The sequence below is a fragment of the Westerdykella ornata genome (genome assembly GCF_010094085.1).
Source record: "Westerdykella ornata strain CBS 379.55 unplaced genomic scaffold EI97scaffold_18, whole genome shotgun sequence".
NCBI lineage: Eukaryota > Fungi > Ascomycota > Dothideomycetes > Pleosporales > Sporormiaceae > Westerdykella > Westerdykella ornata.
In genome coordinates, this window is record NW_022986868.1 from 399,969 (window position 1) to 421,651 (window position 21,683).

Here is a 21,683-nt window from a genome sequence, read left to right on the forward strand (position 1 = left end):
GCCCGATCCGGCTAGTGCGCGAGAGCTCCGAGCTCCGCAAATCAGAAAGTGCGAACATTGAAGCCGAAACTCCGGCCAACTCCATCGAAAACAAGAGAAATTCTGCTTCTGCTCTGGCAAGCTGCAATTTCTCTCCTTCACACACACACACACCCACATACCACGGCCACCGGAGCTCCCGAGTGCGAAGCTCATCGCCTCGCATCCTCTCCTTGATGCCATCTTTATAACTCGGTCGTACGCCGTTCTGGAACGTCCTCGGTGGGGTAGCCCAGGCTATATACCACCCATAGCCAACCGCTTGGGGCCCTACCGACCGACACCGATAGAGCTCCCGCATACCTACTGACTGACTTGAATCGACCACCTCTTCTCCACCTTTTTTCCCGTCCTCCTGACTACGGTATTTATCCTGCTCCCCTCCCTCGAGGGCCATTGAGGATTGCCCTCGTCGCTGCTCTCCCTCCTCTCCGACTCTCGCTGAGCTCCCATGTCTCTGATTCAGCATGTCCACACACAGGAGGGCGCAGACAGGGAAGAGGCGTTGGTCGACCTCTTTCTGCCGCCGATAGAACGCCATGCATCCGTGGAGCGCGCCAGGGAACGTCGTCTCTCCCTTGAAAGCGGCTTCGGCGGTAGCCAAAGGTCCGTACGGCGGGTCATCAGTTATGATGCTCTGAAGCCGCCCGAGGAGACCACCGTCGCCGAGGAATATGGCGGTGTCACCCAGTATCACGTCTCTACCTTCAAGCGCCTAGGTAAGGTCACCTGACCCCCTACCCATCACTCGAACGAGTACTGACACCTGCCCGCAGCGCAGGTGATTACTACAGTGCTTGCTTGCTGGTTCGCCAGCGGCATCGTCTTTGGCTTCGCAGCCCTGAAACCCATTCTCATCAATGAGGGCGTCTTCCGCGAAATGTGTGACCAGGACGAACTCGATGCCGGTGTCGAAGTGTGCTATAAGCAGGACCTGCGCCTGAACTTCTTCTTCAGCCTGGCTTCGACTACAACTAACGTATCAGCCCTGCCGATAGGGGCCATTCTAGACCGCTACGGGCCCAAGGTATGCTTCTTGTTTGGAAGTGCCTGCCTATCTGTCGGCAGTATCCTCATGAGCCTTGCCTTCAGGGTTGACGAATTCGATGGATATACCCTAGGCAATTTCTTCTTAGCCCTCGGTGGCTCTGCCATCTTCTTGCCCTCGTTCCAGATCGCCAATGCCTTCCCTAAATATGCCGGAACCATCGTTGCTACAATTACTGGCGCCTTCGACGCCTCCGCTGCCGTCTTCCTCTTCTACAGACTTGCCTATGATGCGACCGGGGGTGCCTTCAAGCCCCAAACCTTCTTTCTAGCCTACCTAGTAGTCCCGTTGGCAATAGTTGTCGCTCAACTTACCTTCTTGCCGACCGAGAACTACAAGACAGCGCCACAGCTGGAGATGAAGATTGCACGAGCCGAGGATGACACCCGCGACGTCCATTCCTCGGATGAAGAGCTGCCAGACGAGGAAGTTTGGAAGGTCCGGAAGACCAGAAGCCTACATCGGCAACGTCGACTCAAGAAACTCGACGAGCTGGTTGGAGGTCCAGAGACAAGGAAGCACAGAGAAGAGCAAGAGGAACACAAGCACGAGGTCTCTGGCGTCTGGGGTGCTCTGCACAACAAAACCGCCAGAGAGCAGATGCTCAGCCCCTGGTTCTATCTTCTCGCTCTCCTGACTGTTTTGCAGATGATCCGCATGAATTACTTCATTGCTACGATTCGCGAGCAGTACACCTATATGCTCGACTCGACGATTCTCGCAGCACGCATCAACGACTTTTTTGACTGGGCGCTCCCAATTGGCGGCGTCCTGTCTACGCCTTTCCTCGGCATCATGCTTGATAACCTCAGTACGCGCGTGGTCCTATTGCTTCTCACTCTCATCATTACCGCAATAGGGGTGGTGGGCTCGATACCCGCTCTGTGGGCCGGCTACGTGAACGTTGTGCTCTTCTGCCTTCTCCGGCCCTTCTACTACTCGGCAATGTCCGACTATGCAGCCAAGGTCTTTGGGTTTGCCACATTTGGTCGCGTCTATGGCACCATCATCTGCTTCTCTGGCCTCATCAATCTGTGCCAGACCGGCATCGACGCGCTTACCAAGGGACCTTTCGAGGGTAACCCGATCCCAGTCAACGTGTTCCTAGCCGTGGCAGGCTTCGTCCTTGGAACCGCTCTCGTGGTGTACGTGAGCGTGCAGACATATCGCATGCGGAAGAAGCTCGCCGAGGAAGATGCCATGACGGTGACGGACATGGACAGCGTCCTCGACAGCCTAGTGGAAGAGGACGAACCACAAGATTATGGCACTATATCCGCTCCCCCCGGGCGTAACTATTAGAATTGCCATGGGTCCATTGTCGCACGGCTTCCACCATGGTCACTGTCATTATACATCGCCCGGCTCGCAAAGTCGTTCCGGTTTTTGCGCAGTTTCTACGTACACGGCGCATCGGAGTGCAGTATGAAGTGACGGCTCTCCGGGTAATGTCCACACACTGAATACCCTTTGTTTTACTTCTCGTGGTTTCAGCGTATTTGGTTTTCGGTCTTGTTCCTATAAAATTTCGTCTGCTGTTTGGGTGTTGGAAGACCTAAGGATATTTCCGGTAACGATTGTTAGGTAGTAATCCTATTCCTCCCTATCTCCCCATCTCTGCATCATTCCCGAACCTCATCGCAGGCGATAGTGACCCAGCGACGACATGCTTGTACTTGAGTCGGGTGGTGTTCTTTAGGGTACAAATCCCCAGCAGCGTCTGTTATGCGTCAGCTGGATGCTCGATAATCGCCACCACCACGACTACACAGTACTGTGGTACAACCACCCCGCGCTCTGTGACGCAACTTGTACTGTGATACTGGCCTATCCCGCACTCCCCTGAGCTGCGCTGCAACAACGGGAATTTGGCCTGCGTGAACACAAAGCCACCTCCATCGACTGACGTCATTGGCCGGCCCCCCAACCTCTATAAATGGGCTCTGGCTTCTTTATGCACAGGTGCAGATCAACGAAAAGAACACGTTACTAGGAGCTTTTAACTCGAATGTAAACACGAAGGGAATCATCTCAGACTTTTGTTTCACATCTGGATCAATCCACCACAACTATGCCAGACAAGGAGGGACAGCAACAACACATCCCCAACCCCGCCTACGAGGAGCATGGCGAGGAAGAACAACAGAAAGGGACGGGTGGCCTACTCTCCACTGTCGGCGACCCAATAGGTAAGTACACTCCCTACCCTGTCTTTTTCCACATGTCATTGCCTCCCCTTCCCTTCCGTACCTATCTCACCAATTTACGCACGCATCCACTCACACCCTCGTCCCTTTCCCAGGCAAAGTCCTCAACACCGGCCTCCGCCCCGTCGGCGCTCCGCTCGAAAAGGTCACAAAGCCTCTCGGCGATGCTGTCGGCGGAACCACGAAGCCTGCCCTAGGCCCTCTGATGGGCACAAAGGAAGAGCGCATGGAGATCATCGGAGGAGATAATAAGGATAGCTATTTGCACCGGCCAGAGAAGATTGCGGGCAAGGAGCAGACGGGGGATAATCCGCTGGGGTTGGATCAGACGGGCCGGTGGGGGTTTAGGGATGAGGACTAGGCTGTTGAGCGATTTTGTGATATCCTGGAGCTTTACTTCTCTGTGGTAATGGATGAAAAGGTCAGGTTGACCAGTTTATATTGTGAATGACTATGTGTGATCAATTCCCAACGCAAGGCACAGGAGGGTATATGATTGTCCTTTCCAACCAACGCCGAACGTTATGCTCTTCTGTGAAGACCTCAGAACATCTCATCCAACCCACTCTCATCCAGCACACTCCTCCCCCTTGGCGGACCCTTCCTCTTCTCCCTGGAAGTATCCTCGAAGCTCCCCATGCTAACCTCGTACGCATCCACATCCACGCCTTCAAACCCTCTGCTATCGTCCAGTCCCTCTCCATCCTCCAACATCCCCTTGTCATCATCATGATACAATCTCGGCACCGGCGTCCTACCAGTCAGAATATCATACAAACTATCCTCACTCTCTTCTCCATTCTCGGTCTCAAACCGGAGAATCTTGTCTTTCCCCTCCGGCCAGACAAGCATGTATCCCTGTTGGTGACCAAACAGGAAGGCAGGTTTCTTGTCTGCAGCTGTGGACAGCCATCCTACGTCCCACTTTGCAGCCGCGGAGCCTAAAGGTCTGCTGAGCGAGTCCGCGAGAGTGAGGATTTCCGGTGGCCCTGGGTGGGGGCAATCTGTTGTTGAGGCGGAGAGAGACGTAGTGGATGAGAGATATACGGTAGGGGAGTCGTGAGTTGAGTGGACGAGGAGGAGCGAGGGGTCCGACGGATGCCACTGTAGCGACTTGACTGGCGAATATTGGATCAGAATAGTCTTTGGGCTGAGAGATCGTAGATCCCATATCCAGACTGTGTTGGGCGTGGAGTCGTCTCTTGTTGCGCATAGGGTGCCGTCCATGTTGAAGGAAACGAGGCCGATGCCTTGTTTCATCGAGTTGTCGCCTTTCTCTACCGTAGCTTTTGGCGGAGTGACTGGTTGTGGTGTCAAGCTGTAGGTCCGGTTACCTCTGCCGTCCACCATCTCCGTGTACACGGGTGCGGAGGGGACTTGGATTTCCGCAGTGTGGTCCAGGAACACGACGGGAGAGAATGTTCGGGTCGAGAGGATCCGGACTCTTCTGTCCCAGCCACCAACTGCGAGCCACTGGTTACCTGGCACCCATTCTACAGTCTTGATACCTAGGCCCTCGATACCCCATCTGTCAGCGTCGTCGGTCGGCTCGCGCGCTATCGTCCGATAGAGCTGTCCATCTGCCGTATAGATGTGCAAGTGATATCCCGACGATGCGGAGTCCCACACGGCGATCCAGCGCGCGTCTCTACTCCATTTCAAACCCGCGGCATCCAACGTCGGTAACTCCACTCTCTTGATGAGGCTGTATGACCTTGGTGCCAAAAGCAGCAGCAAATCTTGTCCCGCGCTCCTGCAAAGCAGAGCCAACACCGCTCCTCTTCCATTTCCCAGCTTGCCATCACCACTAGGTCTGTATCCCCACCCCCTCCCCTCCCTTCCGGTAAATTTAGGGTCCCGAATCTCAACCGTCCGTCCCGTTCTCAAGCACCAGATTGTGGCTTTACTGGCGAAGTCCGAGAAGGCAACCACTTCGTCCTCCGTCGCCCCAAATTCGACGTGCACAATCTTGCCCATGCCGCCGGACCCATTACTGATCGCAGCATTCCACTTCGCGTCCCGCAAATCGTAGACTCGCGTGTTGTCCTCGTCGGAAACGAGGATGCGGTTCGAGCGTGCGGCTAGGGTGCGACGGGATGGTGTTGTGTTTGCTGTGTTGGTGGACGAGGGTATGGTAGGTGGCGACCATGCGAGTCGCGAGTTGCGCACATCGTGCGACTGGGGTAGGGGAATGGTGCGGATGATCTCGAGGGTGGAGAGACAGCGGATCTGGAGACGGGTGCTGGAGAGGGAGGCGATGTGTGTTGCGGTTGGGCAGGGGAGGGAGGGAGATGTCGCTGGGTCGGGAGTTAGTATCTACTTGCATATGCGGCAAATGGTTCGTTGGGGCATGGTTACTTGAGAATTGGGGTGATATCTCCATTGTCGATGTGATTGAGAGGGTATGAAAAGTGGACCTTAGAGTGATGTGGGGATGTAAACAAATGCGCAGGGACTGTCCAATCGGAGTGAGAGTTCGCCGCGGAGGTGCCAAGACAGATCTACCGTTCCCGGACTAGCGTCTTTTGGTCTTCCAAGGTTCCACTTGTTCGACTGCAGCTGTCTTCCAGTTCATCTCTTGGAAGGGGAGAGAGCCGAACCGTTTGTGTGATGGGGTTTTCTCCCAACCTGTGTAACAATTCCGTTTTTCAAGCTTCAGGGTGTCGTTGGTACTTCCCGCGACCGTAATCATAGCCAACCTGGCTGACACACCAAAGTCCAAGCGAGGCAGGGCTAGTAGGTTGTTGGGAGCCGCGCCGTGAAGCAGCCACTTCCACCTCCACCTCCACCTCCACCTCCATCTCTACGACGTCATGTCTACTCCTTCGCATATGAGCTTTGTGGAAGCCCACACCGGCGCGGGAAGCAATCCGCCTCGCCTGTCGGCGCTGTTCCTGGCAAAGTTCGACAAGAAGATTGGGTACGTCGGAGCGATCGCTACAGCTGCCTGCTGAGCTGCATACTAACGGCCGTCTAGTTACACGGTTGCGTGGAAACGCTCGGCCATCGATAGTCAGTGTACCTTTGTCTCGATTCTGGTCTGGCTTATTCATAGTCCCAATAGTACCGCTCGATGGCGCTGTGGAATTCAAGTCACTCCCTTCCGGCCTCCACGCAGTGAAGGACGATCTCGTGTCCGTTCATCCAGCGCACCATTGCGCACCGCATGTTGACGGCGTGGTAGGTATTTCGTGCACGAAGGCCATGCAGGATTGAGTGCCTTCTGCAACGCGCCAGCTTCGGCAGCCGAGCGCAATGCAACCTTCGTATCAGTCGGCATACTTGTCCCTCTCAACCAGGGGCGGTTAGGTCGAAGCTGGCTTCACGCTGAAAGACTGCAAAGCTTAGCAAGGTACCTAGTGCACTACAATTGCTCATGCTTTCTCTGACTGTGAGATCAGCGCCTTAGCAAAGGACCCCGAAAATACAGCTCCTCTTGAGGACTTTTGGAGGGAACAATCCCAACACACCGATTCAACATCCACGCAGTTAAGCCCGGACCAACAAAGGGGCTACAGGAGACGGCGAGCTCTCTCCACGCTCACTGCAGCACTGCCGCCGGATCAGTCACTGCCAGAGTTTCATCCTGCCCGTTCCATTGTGCATTACGTCGACGTTTTCGGCCCTTTGGTTTTCCGACTCCAGGAAGCGGCTTTGCTCAGAAAGCGTATTCTTTTTGTTGGCGCGCCGCCTGTTCGAGCGTCGTGCGAGTTTGGTGAGGAGAACGGCACACACATTCGCGATGCTACTAACATTCACAAGTATACAATCTCTCCATTCTTGCTAGTCTTCCTAACGCCGCTCGGGAGCATCTACCTTCGGGTTCAGATCATCTGTCACGGTTTCGTGCTTTGTTCTGCCTAGGGACGCATGACATACCGCTGATTGAGAAGCTGCAGAGAGAAGACCAAGGTCAGCACCCGCACTCCATCGAGTTTCCTTCGCCTGGATGGGTATCTTGCAGTACAGACGAGATCATGGCAGCAAAACGACAGCTGTACGATGTCATTGTGGAAATACCACACTCTTATGACGCGCCTCCAGAGCAACGACGTTGGCCAACAATTCGCACGTCGGACGGCACACAAGTCAAAGCAAGCCAGCGCGACGTGCAGCGTTACAAGCTGCTCCATCACGAACTTTGGAAGTACCGGCACAACGTGTCTGACGCGACAGGAGAGTCCGGATTGGAAGACGACACTCGACCCCTTGTGCGGAAGGATTCCGAGGAGGCCGAAGAGGAGTTCAACGAAACGTACGACGAGAGCGCAGTGGAGCCGATGACCTGGTCCCGGCTGGCATATCTAGGCTTCATGTGGTGGGCATCAGCGGGCGAGAGAGACGCATATACGACCGAGGAACGGGAAACGGACAGGGAGCTGCTCGGCCACCTGTCCGACTACCAAGACGGCATTCATACCGCTGTCATTGCGGCATTCCACCGTTGGACGGTGATCCTGTTCAAACACGTTGCACGGCTCCTGGATGCGGCCGAGTCGGAGAGGGGAAGCCCGATCAGCGAGCTCGTCATCGACCGGGAAGAGCTGAGCAAGATGGGGCTGGATACCTGGAGTGAGACGGACAGGGTCTTTATCCAGGACCTGGTGTGGTTGTACTTTGGCGTGCGGGCCGACGTGCAAGGCGCGGCACTGGAATGCTGCGGCGTGCGGATACCCGTTTGCTAACAGGACAAAGTGCTGACGGTGCTGACGGTGCTGACGGTGCAGGGTGGTTGTCTGCTGGTCCCTGGAAACATTCGCGTTGCAGTGAAAAGAGAAGAGCGTGGTGGTTGTCCTTCTATCTATCCATCTGATGATCTACAAATACGGGCGGCCAAAGCCGGTGTCGGAGTGGCCCCAACACGAGAAGCTATGACTGCCACGGACGGCCACCGAGGAACCCCGCAGCCGCCATTGATTGATTCCGCCCGCCCCGCCCCGCCCCGCCAATGCCATCGTCCGCCGCCCTACCAGAAGAAATCTTTTGCCCTATGAATCACATCACCCCAAACGACTCATCCACTGGCCACTGCACTCACCACTGCCACACGCGACGACCACTGCTTCCTCTCTCACTGTCATTCCTGCCAGCTGTTCCCGAACGTTTCCTCCAACCCCCCGACCGGTCCCCCCATCTCCTCCGCACTTATATCTGTATCTATATATATCCATACCTCCGCCTGATCCCCGCAGAAGCGTCACATAGACACGCGCGCCATTATGCCGATGCTCAAGGAACCGTGGAAGAAGTACAAGAAGTTCCCAACCCTAGACCTTCCGAACCGCCAATGGCCCTCAAAAACCATTGACAAGCCGCCGCGGTGGCTGTCGACGGACTTGCGCGATGGCAACCAGTCGCTGGTTGACCCCATGGTATGGCCGACATCTGGTACAAGGCGTGACTGGACGAAGCTTCGGACTGACAATGTGCTTTTGTGCAGGACGGTCACCAGAAATGGGAATACTTCGCTATGCTCGTAAAGCTCGGATACAAGGAAATCGAGGTATCTTTCCCCTCGGCGTCGCAGACCGATTTCGATTTCACACAGAAACTTGTCAGCACCCCCGGCGCGGTACCCGACGACGTCTGGCTGCAGGTTCTGTCGCCATGCCGCAAGGAACTCATCCGCCGCACCGTCGACTCCCTGAAGGGCGCTAAGAAGGCCATTCTACATCTCTACCTCGCAACGAGCCCTTGCTTCCAGCGCATCGTCTTCAACATGACAAACGAGCAGAGTAAGGCGCTGGCGGTAGAATGCACGAGGTACGCGCGGTCCATCACCAAGGACGACCCCAGCACTGCAGGCACCGAGTGGGCTTTCGAATTCTCCCCAGAAACCTTCTCCGACTCGGATCCTGCTTTCGTCGTCGAGGTGTGCGAAGCCGTCAAGGCTGCATGGGAGCCATCAGAGGAGAATCCCATCATCTTCAACCTCCCTGCCACGGTGGAGATGTCCACACCGAACGTATACGCAGATCAGATTGAATATTTCTGCACCCACATCTCGGAGAGGAATAAGATTTGCGTATCCCTGCACCCACATAACGATCGCGGTTGCGCAGTTGCGGCGGCGGAGCTGGCACAAATGGCGGGCGCAGACCGGGTCGAGGGCACTCTGTTTGGCAATGGCGAGCGGACTGGTAATGTGGATCTGGTCACCCTGGCCCTCAACCTGTACACTCAGGGAGTCCACCCCGGTATCGACTTCAGCGACCTCAAGTCCGTCATCAACGTTGTGGAATCCTGCAACAAGATCCCAGTGCACCCTCGTGCGCCTTATGGAGGCCAGCTGGTCGTGTGTGCCTTCAGCGGTTCCCACCAGGACGCCATCAAGAAGGGGTTCCAAGAAAGGAAAGCTCTTGGCCTAGACAACGAAAGCCGATGGGAGGTGCCATATCTGCCCCTGGACCCTCAGGATATTGGTCGAACATACGAAGCCATCATCCGAGTCAATTCCCAGAGTGGCAAAGGCGGCGTGGCTTGGATCATCCAGCGGCAGCTGGAACTCGACCTGCCGCGCGGTCTGCAAATCGCCTTCTCCAAGATTGTGCAACGCGAAACCGATATGCTCGGCCGCGAGCTGCTGCCTTCTGAGATTACCAAGCTTTTCGAGGACGCATATCACCTAAAGAGCAATCCGCGATTCAGCCTGGTCGACTACGATATCAGCGCCGACCGCTCCAAATCGCCTGCACCCCCTGAACCAGGAAAAGCACAGAGCTCGGCTAATCTCCAGCGAAAGTTCAAGGGAGTTATTGAGATTGATGGCCAACAACACACCATTGAAGGTGTCGGCAACGGCGCAATCTCCTCTCTGGCTGACGCCCTGAAGCGTCTGGGCATCGATCTCGATGTCACGGACTACAAGGAACACGCCATCGGCTCCCACAAGAACGTAAAGGCCGCCACATACATCGAATGCACCGCGGCAGGTTCCACCCAGAAGGTGTGGGGCGTGGGTATCCATCAGGATGTCGTCCAGGCTTCGCTGATTGCGCTGCTGTCAGCTGCTAGCTCGGTAAGTGAACCCATTTCCTCAAAGTCGAGTCGGTAGTTGCTGTTTGGGGCTGTTTACTTCTTCATATTGCATGTGCAAGGGCCTCGGCTGATGGGTGCTTTTCTTGCTTCTAGTTCCTGTCAAGTAGGCCGACGACGCCTATTCCCTTCAGACCTAAGCGATCCAACACGATGGAGATTCCGTCGCCGGAGAGCAGTCCCAAAGAAAGCAGCGATGTAGTGGCGAGGCTGGAGGCCGCGGTGGATGGGGAAGAAAAGGTGGTTGTTGGAGGAGGTGTTTGAAAACGTGGTTAGTGAATAGAAGAAAATGGATGTCTGGCGTTGTTGGTTAGTTCGATTGTTTTTGTTGATGGCTGAAAATGTAGGATGGGTGAACATCTGTGCTTGCATGGGTTTGGTGTCGATGTCATGTTGATACGTCGGCATGGAGGAGGAACCGCCTCTCAAGATGAGCGAAGCCACTTGATCATATGTACATGAAAAAGCATCATACGAGTTCTTGCTTACGACATTGGTGACCGCTGGGTTACAATACCGAATACTTTTCCAAACGCCCAAACTTCCTACAGCTGTACGACCAGCCACTATGCAATGTACACAACACACAGATACTCTATCCTCCAAGGATGCGCCTGCGACTACTGCAACATGCCCTCTAGATCCTCGCCCAGGATCTCCTCCACCATGGTGATCCACCTCTGTGTTTCCCTCTCCACCATCTCATCGTCGTCCTCCCGCAACTCGCTGATAAACGGCAACATCTCAGGCAGAAGCGATAACCATTCTTCTCCAAGTCGTTTCGTCAGACCTTGTTCGCACTTGACTGTTGCCAAGCGCGTATGCGCTTCCTCTGCACGCATGTACTTGAGTAGGATGGAGTTCATTTGGCGGTGATTGTCCGTAGATGAGGACGACGCGACCGCGAGTTCCGTGATGGTGGGGATGACGTGTTCAGCCAGAAGAAGCGGAGAGTCGACCGTGAGCTGTTTGAGGAGGGGTTCCAGGATTGCGCCGTAGTGCGAGGGAGCTTGCCAGAAAGAGTCTTGGTCGTGCTTGAAGGAGTTGTGAAGGGTGTCCAGGACCGCCTTAGCTAGAGTGGGGGAGTCCGCTGGGTGCGTGGCCAAGTAGGTGAGGAGGTGGGAGAGGTGTTCGATGATATAGCTGGAGTAGCTTGTGACGATGGACTAGCGAGGCATGTCAGCATAACTAACGTAATAACCGTGGTAAACCAAAGAGAACGACGGTCAACGAACCTTCAGCTTGTCAAAGAACACCGCAAGGAATTTGCAGAGAGTGACGGAGCGCTCCAAGTCCGCCGCCTCATCGCTTGAGGATGATGCAGAGTCAACCAGCTGTACAAAGAAAGGTCGAAAAGTGGTGTCGTTCAGTTTTAGCGTCATTGCGATGACCGAGTTGACGAGCGACGTTTCCAGAGCCTCAATCTCGTCCTCATCGATCGATTCTTCTGCCTCAGCATCACGAATTGCCTTTCGGAGGTCAAACATCTCCGATAGCAGGGTGAAAAGCGCCGCGCTAGTTGCGATAAGCTTCTTCTTTGTTTGGTGGTCAATGGCCTGGGCGAGGAGATCAAGATGCTCCCGGGCGGCCTGGCACTTGTTAGTCGAGTACAGGACAACTGGATAAATTCAGGCGTACCTGGTATCCTTGTGATAGAGCTGAAGGCCACGTCGTTTTGATAGCGGTAAAAGCTTCTTGCGCACCAATGCCGGTTGCAACCACCCTGTAAAACAATGTTCTCTGCTCGTCGCAGGCGTCGTCCATCCCGCCGGCCGCCGAATGATGTGCAAGCTCCAGGGCCGGCACGAGATATTCGCTGGTGAAGACGAATGCTAGCCGTTCGATCACCTTGGAGAGTAGACTGAAAACGGCGTTGTGCAACCCGATGTTGTCCTTGTCGATGCTCTCCTGCAGATATATGAATGCCTGGGGCAGGACAGTTGGCAGCAGCGATATGGCCTCTTCGCTAAGCACATCCACGATGGATGTTAAGCAGATGAGCGACAGAATACGGACACGGTCCTCAGTGCTCATCAACGACTGTGAGCCAGATATCGTGCGCGCAACTTTGCCTACGGCGGCAACATCTTTCTTCCCAAATCTCTCGACAATGCGTTCGATACAGCTTATTGCTATGCTCTTTACATCACCCTCGTTATGTTGTTGCAATAGCTCGTCGAGTCGCCGGAGAAACGAGAGCAGAGATTGCACAGATTGGGCATCATTCTGGATGACATGACCCGCCCTGATCTCGACAGCTTTCACCACTGCGAGAGCGATTTGACAGTCTGGACTGACAAGCAAGAGCTCAGCTGTCCTGATCAGATCTGACGTTGGAAGCAGGTCAAGGCAGTTGGCCAGAATGCGGCTGCATGTGTGTTGTATGCGGGCGTTCTCTGCGACGCTCTTTGAAAGACGAATGGTTGCCTCTACAATATCGGCAAAGATAGCTCTAGGTTTGGCAGGGTTTCGACTCTTCCTGAAGGCTTTGGCGATATGCCCTCGGAGCGATTTGCTGGTGGCTAAATCCGCGAGGGTTGATAGAAGGCTGCTGACCATGCTCTCAACCTGCGACGGTTCCATGTTACTGAGGCCAAAAAGGGTATCAGATACGGTCCGTTTGTGACCAGCCGCATCGGCCATGAGATGGAGGTAACCCCTGATAGTCTACCCATGATTAGCAGAAGCACTGACAGAATCTGAGAAGTCGGCTTACTTCAAGCGTGAGCGTTGGCTCGAACTGAAGCAACAGCTCGGGAACGAACTTGCGGGGTGCCGACGTCACTGGTTTGTTAAGCAGAAGAGCAACAATCGCAGAAAGCGAATCTTCAGGGCCGAGAGTGCGAGCCAGCTCAGTGAAGAGTTTTAGCCTTCTGTGGGGTGGAATATGTTCGAACGCCGCAGTGAAGCTCAACAATAGGTCGGCGACGCCCGTCAAGAAGTTCTGATGTTTCACCTTCAAGGACGAGGCAAGTTGAGGAACTACTCGTGAGATTGTCTGATCGAGGACGTGCGCGGAGTATTCATCATTTTTATGTAGAAGCGTGGCCCCAATGAAGGTAAAGACGGGCATGAGATTGTGAAGTACAAGTTCGGGCACCCATGATGCCAGACTTGCGATGAGCAGAAGAGCGGCATTCTGCACCTGGGGGCTGCTGGAATGGCGAATGCATTCTATCAACAGGTCGACACGAACGGACCCTTGCAGGTCGGAAGTGTCGGGTTCATTCTGTCCGCAGTTAGACCTCACCTTCCGAGGGGATCAGGACGGACCTTACCTTCAGCTGGTTGACCATTGGGGTGAGCGAACCAAGAATCAAGCTTTGGAGATATACGAGTTCTGAGTCGCTCTGTTGTTTGAGATGCTGCATATCACCGAAAAGTGCGAATATCTTCTTGAACAACAACGTATGTTCCGCAGCATTGGATCCCTCTATCAACTCCAGAATAAGGGTAAGCTTGCGCACGATCCTCGTGACGTCGTCTGCCGATTGCATATCTAAACGCGCCATCTCGTTGCGGCTTGTTCTTCTCCGCTTCTTTGCGGGTGGACCTTCGGGCATTTGCAACGTGGCCGGTGCATTTTCTATGAACTCCAGCAAAATGGCTGTGTCCAGTTTGAGGTTCCGTAATGTCTCCAGGGAGCGAGATTTGCAATGTTCCTGGACAGCAGTCTTGCAATCATCCTTCAGCGAAAGATCTAGCAGTGTTTGAGCAAGAGACAATCGTGTTTCGGACTTCATGGACAGCCATATCACAGTCAACCTTTCGAAGGCTGCATCAACTAGGGCCAAACGGCCTTCGCTCACGCGACCGGAAAGGACCTCCCGCAATATCTCCAGGCTTTCTTGCTCCCGCGGTAACAGGGTGGCTACATGTTCTCTGTCCGCAGCTCCAGCCTCTATGTTCTCGACTCTGCATGTTTCCGACACTTCGCCGGCGGAGAGTTGGCACCAGCTGCGCACAACGGGCAGTATAGTACTGAGGCGTGCGCTACCCGTGGATTTCCCAGACGAGCCGAAGAGAGGAAGCAGGCATAGTCGTACACGCAAAGACGGTGTCAGAGCAACATGACTAGCCATAAAAGATGCCAAAGCCGCCTTTGCTGACGATTTCATGCTGCCTTGATGGGTTTTGGACGACTGGCCACTCTCAAACAGGTTCCGCATCGACGTGATGATATAGTTCGGATCCAGGACACAAGCTTCAAGGATATGGACGAGTTCTGAGGACAGAAAAGCTGAAAGATGTCCCTTGGGAAGAGCACATAACTTGGCGGACTCTTTCCCATAAAGAGTGGAGGCACCCCACACTGTGTGAGTGGCAGAAGCTCCCGCAGGTTCAGATTTCTGTGCAAGTAGGCTGATGCAAGTCGCAGAGGCGCGCCGTACAGGGGGTGCTGAATCCGCCAGTCCACAGAGAAGATACGGAGTCAGGTGCTGCAGATCCGTCCCACTGTCGAGCTCCTTGATAGATGCGATCGCTGAGCGAAGAGCTAGCACTTTCAGCGAAGGAAGAACAGGGGCACACCAAGTTCGAGCCAAGAAACTGAAGAAGAGAGGTCTTTCAAACGCGTCTTGTCGACCGAGTCCTTCGGAGTTCAGGAATCCAGCTGCCCGACGATTGAGGCTCATGGCTTGTTCAAATGCAGCAAGAGTTTCTAGGAAAGAGTCCCGCGATGTTGGGTCCAGTAGGCTCGTCGCTGTGATCGTGGGAATGATAATAGAAGTGCTATCATGGCCTGATTCAGCGACCTGATCCAAATCAAGCATCTCGTCGTCTTCCTCGCGCTCGCTCTGGACCTCTTCGGCAATGAGACTGTCCTGGAAGGACAAACCCATAGACTCAAACTCGGTGCTATTCTTCTCCAGGAGCTTTCGCAGTGTAGGGAACGTTTGTGGTGATTCCGAGAGTCTGGTCGCAATATCTATGGAAACACTATGTTGTGTTGAGCCAGGAGGGCTATTGCGAATCTTCTCTAACACCGTGTTTAGACATGTGGATAGGTAACTTCCGTTCAAAAGGCCAGATTCCACAATATCCAGGAACAGTGTCTGGCCGTCCCCGGAAGAAAGCGTATTCCCATTACGATCTAAATCTCCTAGAGCACATCCAAGCGCAAGCCTAGCAACAGTGCAAGTAGAAGCCAGGGCTCGCAGTAAGGAGACCAGTCCCTGGATTTTGGATATTCCTTTCACAACAGCTGCTGGAAGGCGCGGTTGCGACCTCTCTTCGGCTATTACAGCCAAGCACATGAGACATCTTTCTGCCGTTTCGGGCTCATAACTCCGGACCACAGCTTCCATGAGAGAATCAAGAACCTTGTCCGGCAAGACGGCTTTTGTCACCATGATGATTATGATCGCATAGCTGCCCAGCAGCGCCTCCGGGATGTCTCTCATTCTGAGAGACTGGTTCAGAACGGGCAGCGTCCGGAGAAGGGCTTCTTCCGTACGCTGCGCCTGAATTTCCTGCCGTCCGGATCGCGTCTGCTCGAAGATAGCATCGACGGCTTGTGCAGTCACCCCAGACCACAGGGTCAGGAGGCTGTGGCCCTCGTGGCCAGCTTGTAGGACCCTGACAACATATCCCTGCAGGGCTGTGAAGAAGGGGGGCGTATTCGCAGCGGCATACACAATCGCTTGCCGAGGGGGATTGCTCGGGGGTGTCAAGTACGGCAGGAGGAAGCGTAGAGCCGGTGAGAGATTTGATGGCAAGATAGACAGTAGAGCCAGGAACTGAGGCGTAGCATGATACGGGAGATAGGTGAGGACCAGAAATTCCGTGTTGTATTCGTGGATCCTAATAGCTGTCAGCGGGCAATCGCACCGGAGGCACATGGTACGAACCGAAACCTCCTGACAAGCCACTCCAACGCCTTTTCAGCTGGTTTCAAGAGTATTCTTGGACCGACCAATGTCATAAACGCTTCCAGGACCGAGTCTAGCTCTTCGTTCTCCTTCTTGGTCATCTGGGCGCGGTCCTCATCCTTGCTCTGTTCGCTAAACAAGTTCCGCGCAAATGGTACAAAGCGCTGGTCGAGGGCGCAGAGGTCGCGATAGCCCTCGCAACATAGTACGTATATGGACTCGAAAGACTGCGAGGCGGCGACTCTGGGTTCGTACAGTAGGGACTTGCCATGAGCAGCTTTCTGCGCCTTAAGATCGAGCTGGTGAGTGCTCGAGGCGGCGATGGCAGCGAGCTGTTTCTGGAGCGAAGTCATGGTGGAAGGCTGGATGCGCGGGAGCGCTGCAACATTAGACGTCCATGGAAAGCGTGGTTAGTCGGTATGGAATCTGTCGCAGCTCCGTCCGTGGTGGTGGGCTCCGGCGTGAAGGCTGGGGATGTTATTGAGTTATCCAACTTCATTCACACCGCGGTCAAAAAGTTCGAACAATTTCTTGTCGCAGAGGAGGGAAGGCGTTGTGCATGGGCCTTCTGTGGGCCTGTGGGCCTTCTCTTACCCCCCACCCGTGCCGACATTCACCCGGGCCCTATGGAACGCCAAGACCCAGTGCTCTCTTCCCTCCTCAGAACAGCCGATGCATCCACCATGGCCTCCAACGTCCCTAAATTCACGAGTTTCCGACCAAAACCCAAAGAACAGTTGCCCAAGGCCCATGGAACAGAGGATAGAATTCCAAGAAGTTCCCAGAGGCATGAGAGAAACGACAAACATGACAGACGTGAGAAGCCGCTGCTGGCGAGCTCCAGGAATAAGTCGCCCGGCCACGTACCTACTGAGTCTTCTCGAGCACCTTCAAAGCAGCAGTCGACGACCCCATACTTTGTGGACGCCAGAGGCGATCGTGCCAATCTCACATATGGGAGTTTGAACCGTTACGATACTCCCCCTTACAGGCGTTACGGCTATGGATCCATTCTAGGTCTCCCACCTGATCACAGGATTGATCGAGATCGAAGCTCAACAAACCGGATTGTCGTAACTGGGCCGACGTCTATGCCTCGTGACCGGGTTTTGACTTCCCCGTACGCTGCCAGAAAAGTGAATGGCCCAGTACGCTTAGTGAGAGTTGATCCAACTTCGCGGGTTGATGAAGATGCCGAGTTCATTGAGATACCAAGGGGCAAAAAGAGAAAACGAGGATCTGATCATGATATGCAAGCGTCGGACCGCCGGTCGTGGGAGCTCCAAGGCGGAGGAAACTCGTCGGATTCCGCCTCGGACTCGGATGCCAGCCAGGAGGTCCAGCCGGACCCGATAATGTCAGCCATCACGCAGAGGAACTCCATGCTTATCCAGCGAACGCGCAATCAGCCAAACGATCTCCAAGCCTGGCTCGACTTGGTTGATCATCAAGAAACGATGATGAAGCTGGGCCGCGAATCGTCAGACCTGAGCACCACAGACCGAAGGAGCCTCGCCGAGGTGCGCATCTCCACATACGAAGAAGCCATCCAGAGAATCGGCAATGTTACAGAGGACCTGGTGGTCCTTCATCTCGGTTTGATGTCAGAAGCTTCCAAGGCGTGGGATGCCAGTAGACTCGAAAAGAAATGGGCCGAGATTCTTAACAGATTCCCTGCCAATCCCGATATCTGGATCCGATACCTAGACTTTCAACAAACCCACTTTGGTGGGTTCAAACATGACAATTGCCGAGACACTTTCCATCAATGTCTGAAGGCTCTTCGCCATAGCTCAGCCGATGTCGCCCCAGAGGTCTATCTGCACGTTTTGGTCCGCCTCACCGACATGATCCGCAGCAGCGGATACCAAGAGCTTGCCCGGGCGATATGGCAGGCGTTGCTGGAATTCCACTTGCTGTCACCTGATGTCGCAAAATCAGGGGACCGCAGTTCCGCCGTGTCATCATTTGAAGAGTTTTGGGAGAGCGAAATTCCACGCATTGGGGAGGAGAATGCCACGGGATGGAGGAACCCCAGCTCCGGCGACGTGTGGCCTTCAAGCCCAGTTCCTTTACCGTTAAAGCCCGAGGACCGATCAATTCCTGTTTTTGAGGATTTTCGGCTCAGAGAAGTCGAGCGTATCGAGAAGCTAAACTATCCTGGGCGAATGGCCGACGATATTGGTGACGACCCTTTTCATGTCATTCTCTTTTCTGACATCGCGGAATATCTACACATACTCCCTCCTAAGACATCAGAATTCTTGATCATAGATGCCTTTCTCTGCTTTTCACATATGCCTCCTCTACATGGGCTTCTTGATGGCGGGCAACGCCGGTGGTGGCTTGATCCAATCATGAAGCGGGAGTCAGTATGCCTTCAGTCCGCCGCTCCTCAAAACAGTTCTTTTGTGGATGGTTTCAGGGTATTCTCGGATTGCCCCGGTAGCTACAAGATGACACTGGACCTCTTGTTTGATCGGGGCTTTTCCAAAACTGGCCAAGCCGAATATCCCGATGAAAGTAAACCTGCAGCACACATAACCTTCGTTCGACGTGCGTTGACCCTCTTAGCGAAGGAGCAGGCCTGCATTGAAACAATTGGCGAATACTTGCTCGCATTTGAGCGAGCGCATTTCCCCAACGAGGTGTCCAAGACAGCGAAACAGTTGATCAAGAGTATGCCCACGTCTCTACGTCTGTATAACGCATATGCTCTCGTGGAGGCAAGACAAGGGGATAGCCGAAGAGCAGAACAGGTTTGCCGAGCCGCCCTATCAATGCATAAGGATGCCACGCTTCTGGACGTTCGCGGGCTGTTGCCTCTGTTCCACACTTGGGTTTGGGAGGCGCTTCGGTGCAATAACCAGCTGGAAGCACTGTGGCGACTTGTTTCTCCTCCTGACAGAGGGCAAACCACTGCCAGACCGGATGCTGCTGCTCTACGCCGGCCAGATCAGCCATGTCTTCTCCGTGGCCACAGACTCCTCAACGAGGCCAATGACCGCGCTCTCTTGGGTCGAGATTTTCCTTCCGCCATTCTCGCCACTTCACTCCTTGCCTTCCTTGTCTATTTGTCGAAAGATGGAGACATTGGAGCTTCTCTTGCCGTTCACGAAAACCTATCTGAATGGTTTCTAGACCATGATCTTTCCAAGCACGATGCAGCGGAGCTGCATGCTCAATTCATTGCCAGCCTCCTCGTTTACCACGCCACCCACGCCCCGATCATCAGACCAGCATTATTGCGCGAGACCCTTCGTCCTTTCCTGGGCGACTTCCCCAACAACACAGTTCTATTGTCAGTGTATGCCGCAAATGAGGCTCGCTTCGCGATTGATGACCGCGTCCGTGCAATCATGCACCATAGCATTCTCGGGGACCCAGACAGCACTCTTCTGACGACGTGGCTATTTGCAATCTTCCACGAGATGCGCAGAGGCGAAACCGCCGGATCTACGAGTCATTCGGTGCGTGCCTTGTTTCGTAAAGCGGAAGCAACAGAAGCAGGACACTCCCCTGCACTCTGGTATAGCTACATTCTCTTCGAGGTCCGCGAATACAATGCAGAATCAAGAAAGAGGCCGTTCCAGGGACCACGACGGGATAGGAAGAGGAGCAAACACGAAACCTTACTGGAGGAGAGCCATCGCCGAGTGAGAGAGACCTTTTTCCTTGGCTTGACGCACCTTCCTTGGTGTAAAGAGTATATGATGCTGGCATTCACTCTTTTGAAGGACTTCTTGGATGACGAAGAAAAGAAGAAAGTGTACAATGTGATGATAGAGAAGGAACTGAGGATATACGTGGAGGTAGGCGTTTGATACCCTCTGAACTGTAGTTAAGCCACCCAATATCAATGTCAATATAGCGACCGAACAACAAATCCTATTGCAATGCAATGGTCATCTCCCAGGAATGATGTGAGCAGATTGCACCTCACCCCGGCACGACAAACGCCTCTCCACCCCTTCCTTTTCTTACTTGCCACACATCAGTGAACTGTGCTCATTGAGACTTTGCACCTCTTCCGAAGATCCGCGAGGTAGGAGTCACGTGACCACGATAGACGACATATGGATGCTGTTTTCTGCTGTGGTCAGTGTCTGCCGGCCCTACACGTGTTTTATGGGGAAATATCTGTTCGGTAAGCACAGAATCTACACAGTACTTGCTGCTTGGGCTTTGATACCACAGCACGCAGACCTGGATGCGACAAGGAAGTGACGTCACGGCCACGTTCTGGGACACCAGGGATCATTGGTAGCTATAGAGGCGTAAAAGGAGAACTCGCAGCGGGCTGGAAGACCGACGCACGGCATCCCCGCAGAGATATTGCCAGAGACTGGATTTCTTTTCAGCAGCGATGTCCCCAGACGAAGCCATTTCGCGGAACATCTTGATATCCGGCGGCGCTCGTGGCATTGGCCGAGCATTGGCCCGGTACCTGCTTGAAGAAGGCAACCGGGTGTACATTTTCGATATCGACGAGGAAGAGCTGCAGCACACCACCACTGTGCACTTGGAGCGGTATCACAAAGACGGTAAACTTGAATCATCGCTCTGCAACTTGCGAGATGTCAATGAGATTCGTTCCAAAGTGAAATCGGCCGCAAAATTCTTCGACAACCGCATCGATGTCTTGATCAACAACGGAGGGATTGCAAGCCCGAAATGGAGCAACGACATGACCATGGAGGATCCGGATACGTTGGATCAGTGGCAGGCCTACATGGAGACAAACTTGACGGCGCCGTTTGTTATGAGCCAGGCGTGCATACCCTACATGAAAGTGACGGGCACGGATAACGAGACGGGAGCGCAGAAGATGAAAGGCGCCGGGCCGTGCATCATCAACATCGGCAGCTTCCGAGCGTACCAGTCGGATCCCAACCAAGAAGGATACGCATCAAGCAAAGCCGGGCAGGTGGGCTTGACGCATTCCATGTCCATCAGCCTGGCACCCATGGGGATCCGAGTAAACTTGATCGCGCCGGGCAGGATCAAGGTCGCGCATGAGTGCAAAGAGGGCGATGACAAAGGGGAGACGTTTGAAGCCCAAGTCAGCGAGAAGGATGTCAGCGACCATCCCACCAACAGAGCAGGGAGGCCGAAGGATATTGCCGATGCAGTAAAGTGGCTCATCAACGCGGGCTTCGTAACGGGGGTAAGGATAGGTATCGCAACCGCAGAGCAGGATGCAGAGGCTGACCTGGATGACAGCAAGACATCACCATTGACGGAGGCGCTTTGCGGCAGAAGTGAGCGAGAGGATGTGGGATGGAAATGCTGAGGTGCGGAAACTCCCGGTTGAATGGCCCTGGTATCGTTCGGTAGCGATACATATTGCAACACGGAGTAGATGATCAGATCACAATGTTTCCACTGAAGGTGTGGCTGCAAAGATGGGGTACGGTCCACAGGTAGTGGATGTTCTCTCATGCGGTTGGTCGCCAAGACGCTAAGCCGAATTCCCTCTGAGCG

At 54.2% G+C, this 21,683-nt stretch overlaps 8 protein-coding genes across 8 annotated transcripts; 6 read left to right on the forward strand and 2 right to left on the reverse strand.

Annotated features, from left to right (window-relative positions):
* Positions 1-356: 356 nt before the first annotated feature.
* EI97DRAFT_99645 (MFS general substrate transporter) lies at positions 357-2,774 on the forward strand. Its single transcript, XM_033803269.1, has 2 exons — positions 357-758; positions 816-2,774. Exons 1-2 carry the CDS (start codon positions 491-493, stop codon positions 2,387-2,389), a joined length of 1,842 nt encoding a protein of 613 aa, XP_033652298.1. The 5' UTR covers positions 357-490; the 3' UTR covers positions 2,390-2,774.
* On the forward strand, positions 2,775-3,746 carry EI97DRAFT_99369 (uncharacterized protein). Its single transcript, XM_033803267.1, has 2 exons — positions 2,775-3,276; positions 3,390-3,746. The coding sequence occupies exons 1-2, from the start codon at positions 3,159-3,161 to the stop codon at positions 3,653-3,655; spliced, it is 384 nt and encodes a 127-aa protein (XP_033652299.1). The 5' UTR covers positions 2,775-3,158; the 3' UTR covers positions 3,656-3,746.
* Positions 3,685-6,029, reverse strand: EI97DRAFT_99155 (uncharacterized protein). The gene is made up of 2 exons (XM_033803264.1): positions 5,653-6,029; positions 3,685-5,591 (listed from the first exon to the last, which is right to left on the reverse strand). The coding sequence occupies exons 1-2, from the start codon at positions 5,675-5,677 to the stop codon at positions 3,838-3,840; spliced, it is 1,779 nt and encodes a 592-aa protein (XP_033652300.1). The 5' UTR covers positions 5,678-6,029; the 3' UTR covers positions 3,685-3,837.
* Positions 6,030-6,125: 96 nt separating this feature from the next.
* Positions 6,126-8,111, forward strand: EI97DRAFT_476831 (uncharacterized protein; the record flags this gene model as incomplete). The annotated part of the gene is made up of 6 exons (XM_033801949.1): positions 6,126-6,214; positions 6,272-6,306; positions 6,350-6,428; positions 6,479-6,646; positions 6,696-7,009; positions 7,057-8,111. The coding sequence occupies 6 exons, from the start codon at positions 6,126-6,128 to the stop codon at positions 7,977-7,979; spliced, it is 1,608 nt and encodes a 535-aa protein (XP_033652301.1). The 3' UTR covers positions 7,980-8,111.
* A 135-nt stretch (positions 8,112-8,246) lies between these two features.
* On the forward strand, positions 8,247-10,748 carry EI97DRAFT_99296 (2-isopropylmalate synthase). Its single transcript, XM_033803266.1, has 3 exons — positions 8,247-8,666; positions 8,735-10,312; positions 10,426-10,748. The coding sequence occupies exons 1-3, from the start codon at positions 8,514-8,516 to the stop codon at positions 10,591-10,593; spliced, it is 1,899 nt and encodes a 632-aa protein (XP_033652302.1). The 5' UTR covers positions 8,247-8,513; the 3' UTR covers positions 10,594-10,748.
* A 47-nt stretch (positions 10,749-10,795) lies between these two features.
* EI97DRAFT_434991 (uncharacterized protein) lies at positions 10,796-16,738 on the reverse strand. The gene is made up of 6 exons (XM_033798762.1): positions 16,179-16,738; positions 13,608-16,131; positions 13,046-13,558; positions 11,968-12,996; positions 11,565-11,918; positions 10,796-11,495 (listed from the first exon to the last, which is right to left on the reverse strand). Exons 1-6 carry the CDS (start codon positions 16,550-16,552, stop codon positions 10,950-10,952), a joined length of 5,340 nt encoding a protein of 1,779 aa, XP_033652303.1. The 5' UTR covers positions 16,553-16,738; the 3' UTR covers positions 10,796-10,949.
* A 128-nt stretch (positions 16,739-16,866) lies between these two features.
* EI97DRAFT_434992 (DUF1740-domain-containing protein) lies at positions 16,867-20,078 on the forward strand. Its single transcript, XM_033798763.1, has one exon. The coding sequence runs from the start codon at positions 16,883-16,885 to the stop codon at positions 20,021-20,023; it is 3,141 nt and encodes a 1,046-aa protein (XP_033652304.1). The 5' UTR covers positions 16,867-16,882; the 3' UTR covers positions 20,024-20,078.
* Positions 20,079-20,565: 487 nt separating this feature from the next.
* On the forward strand, positions 20,566-21,464 carry EI97DRAFT_381047 (NAD(P)-binding protein; the record flags this gene model as incomplete). The annotated part of the gene is made up of 2 exons (XM_033795786.1): positions 20,566-21,366; positions 21,423-21,464. The coding sequence occupies 2 exons, from the start codon at positions 20,566-20,568 to the stop codon at positions 21,462-21,464; spliced, it is 843 nt and encodes a 280-aa protein (XP_033652305.1).
* Between the last annotated feature and the right edge of the window lie 219 nt (positions 21,465-21,683).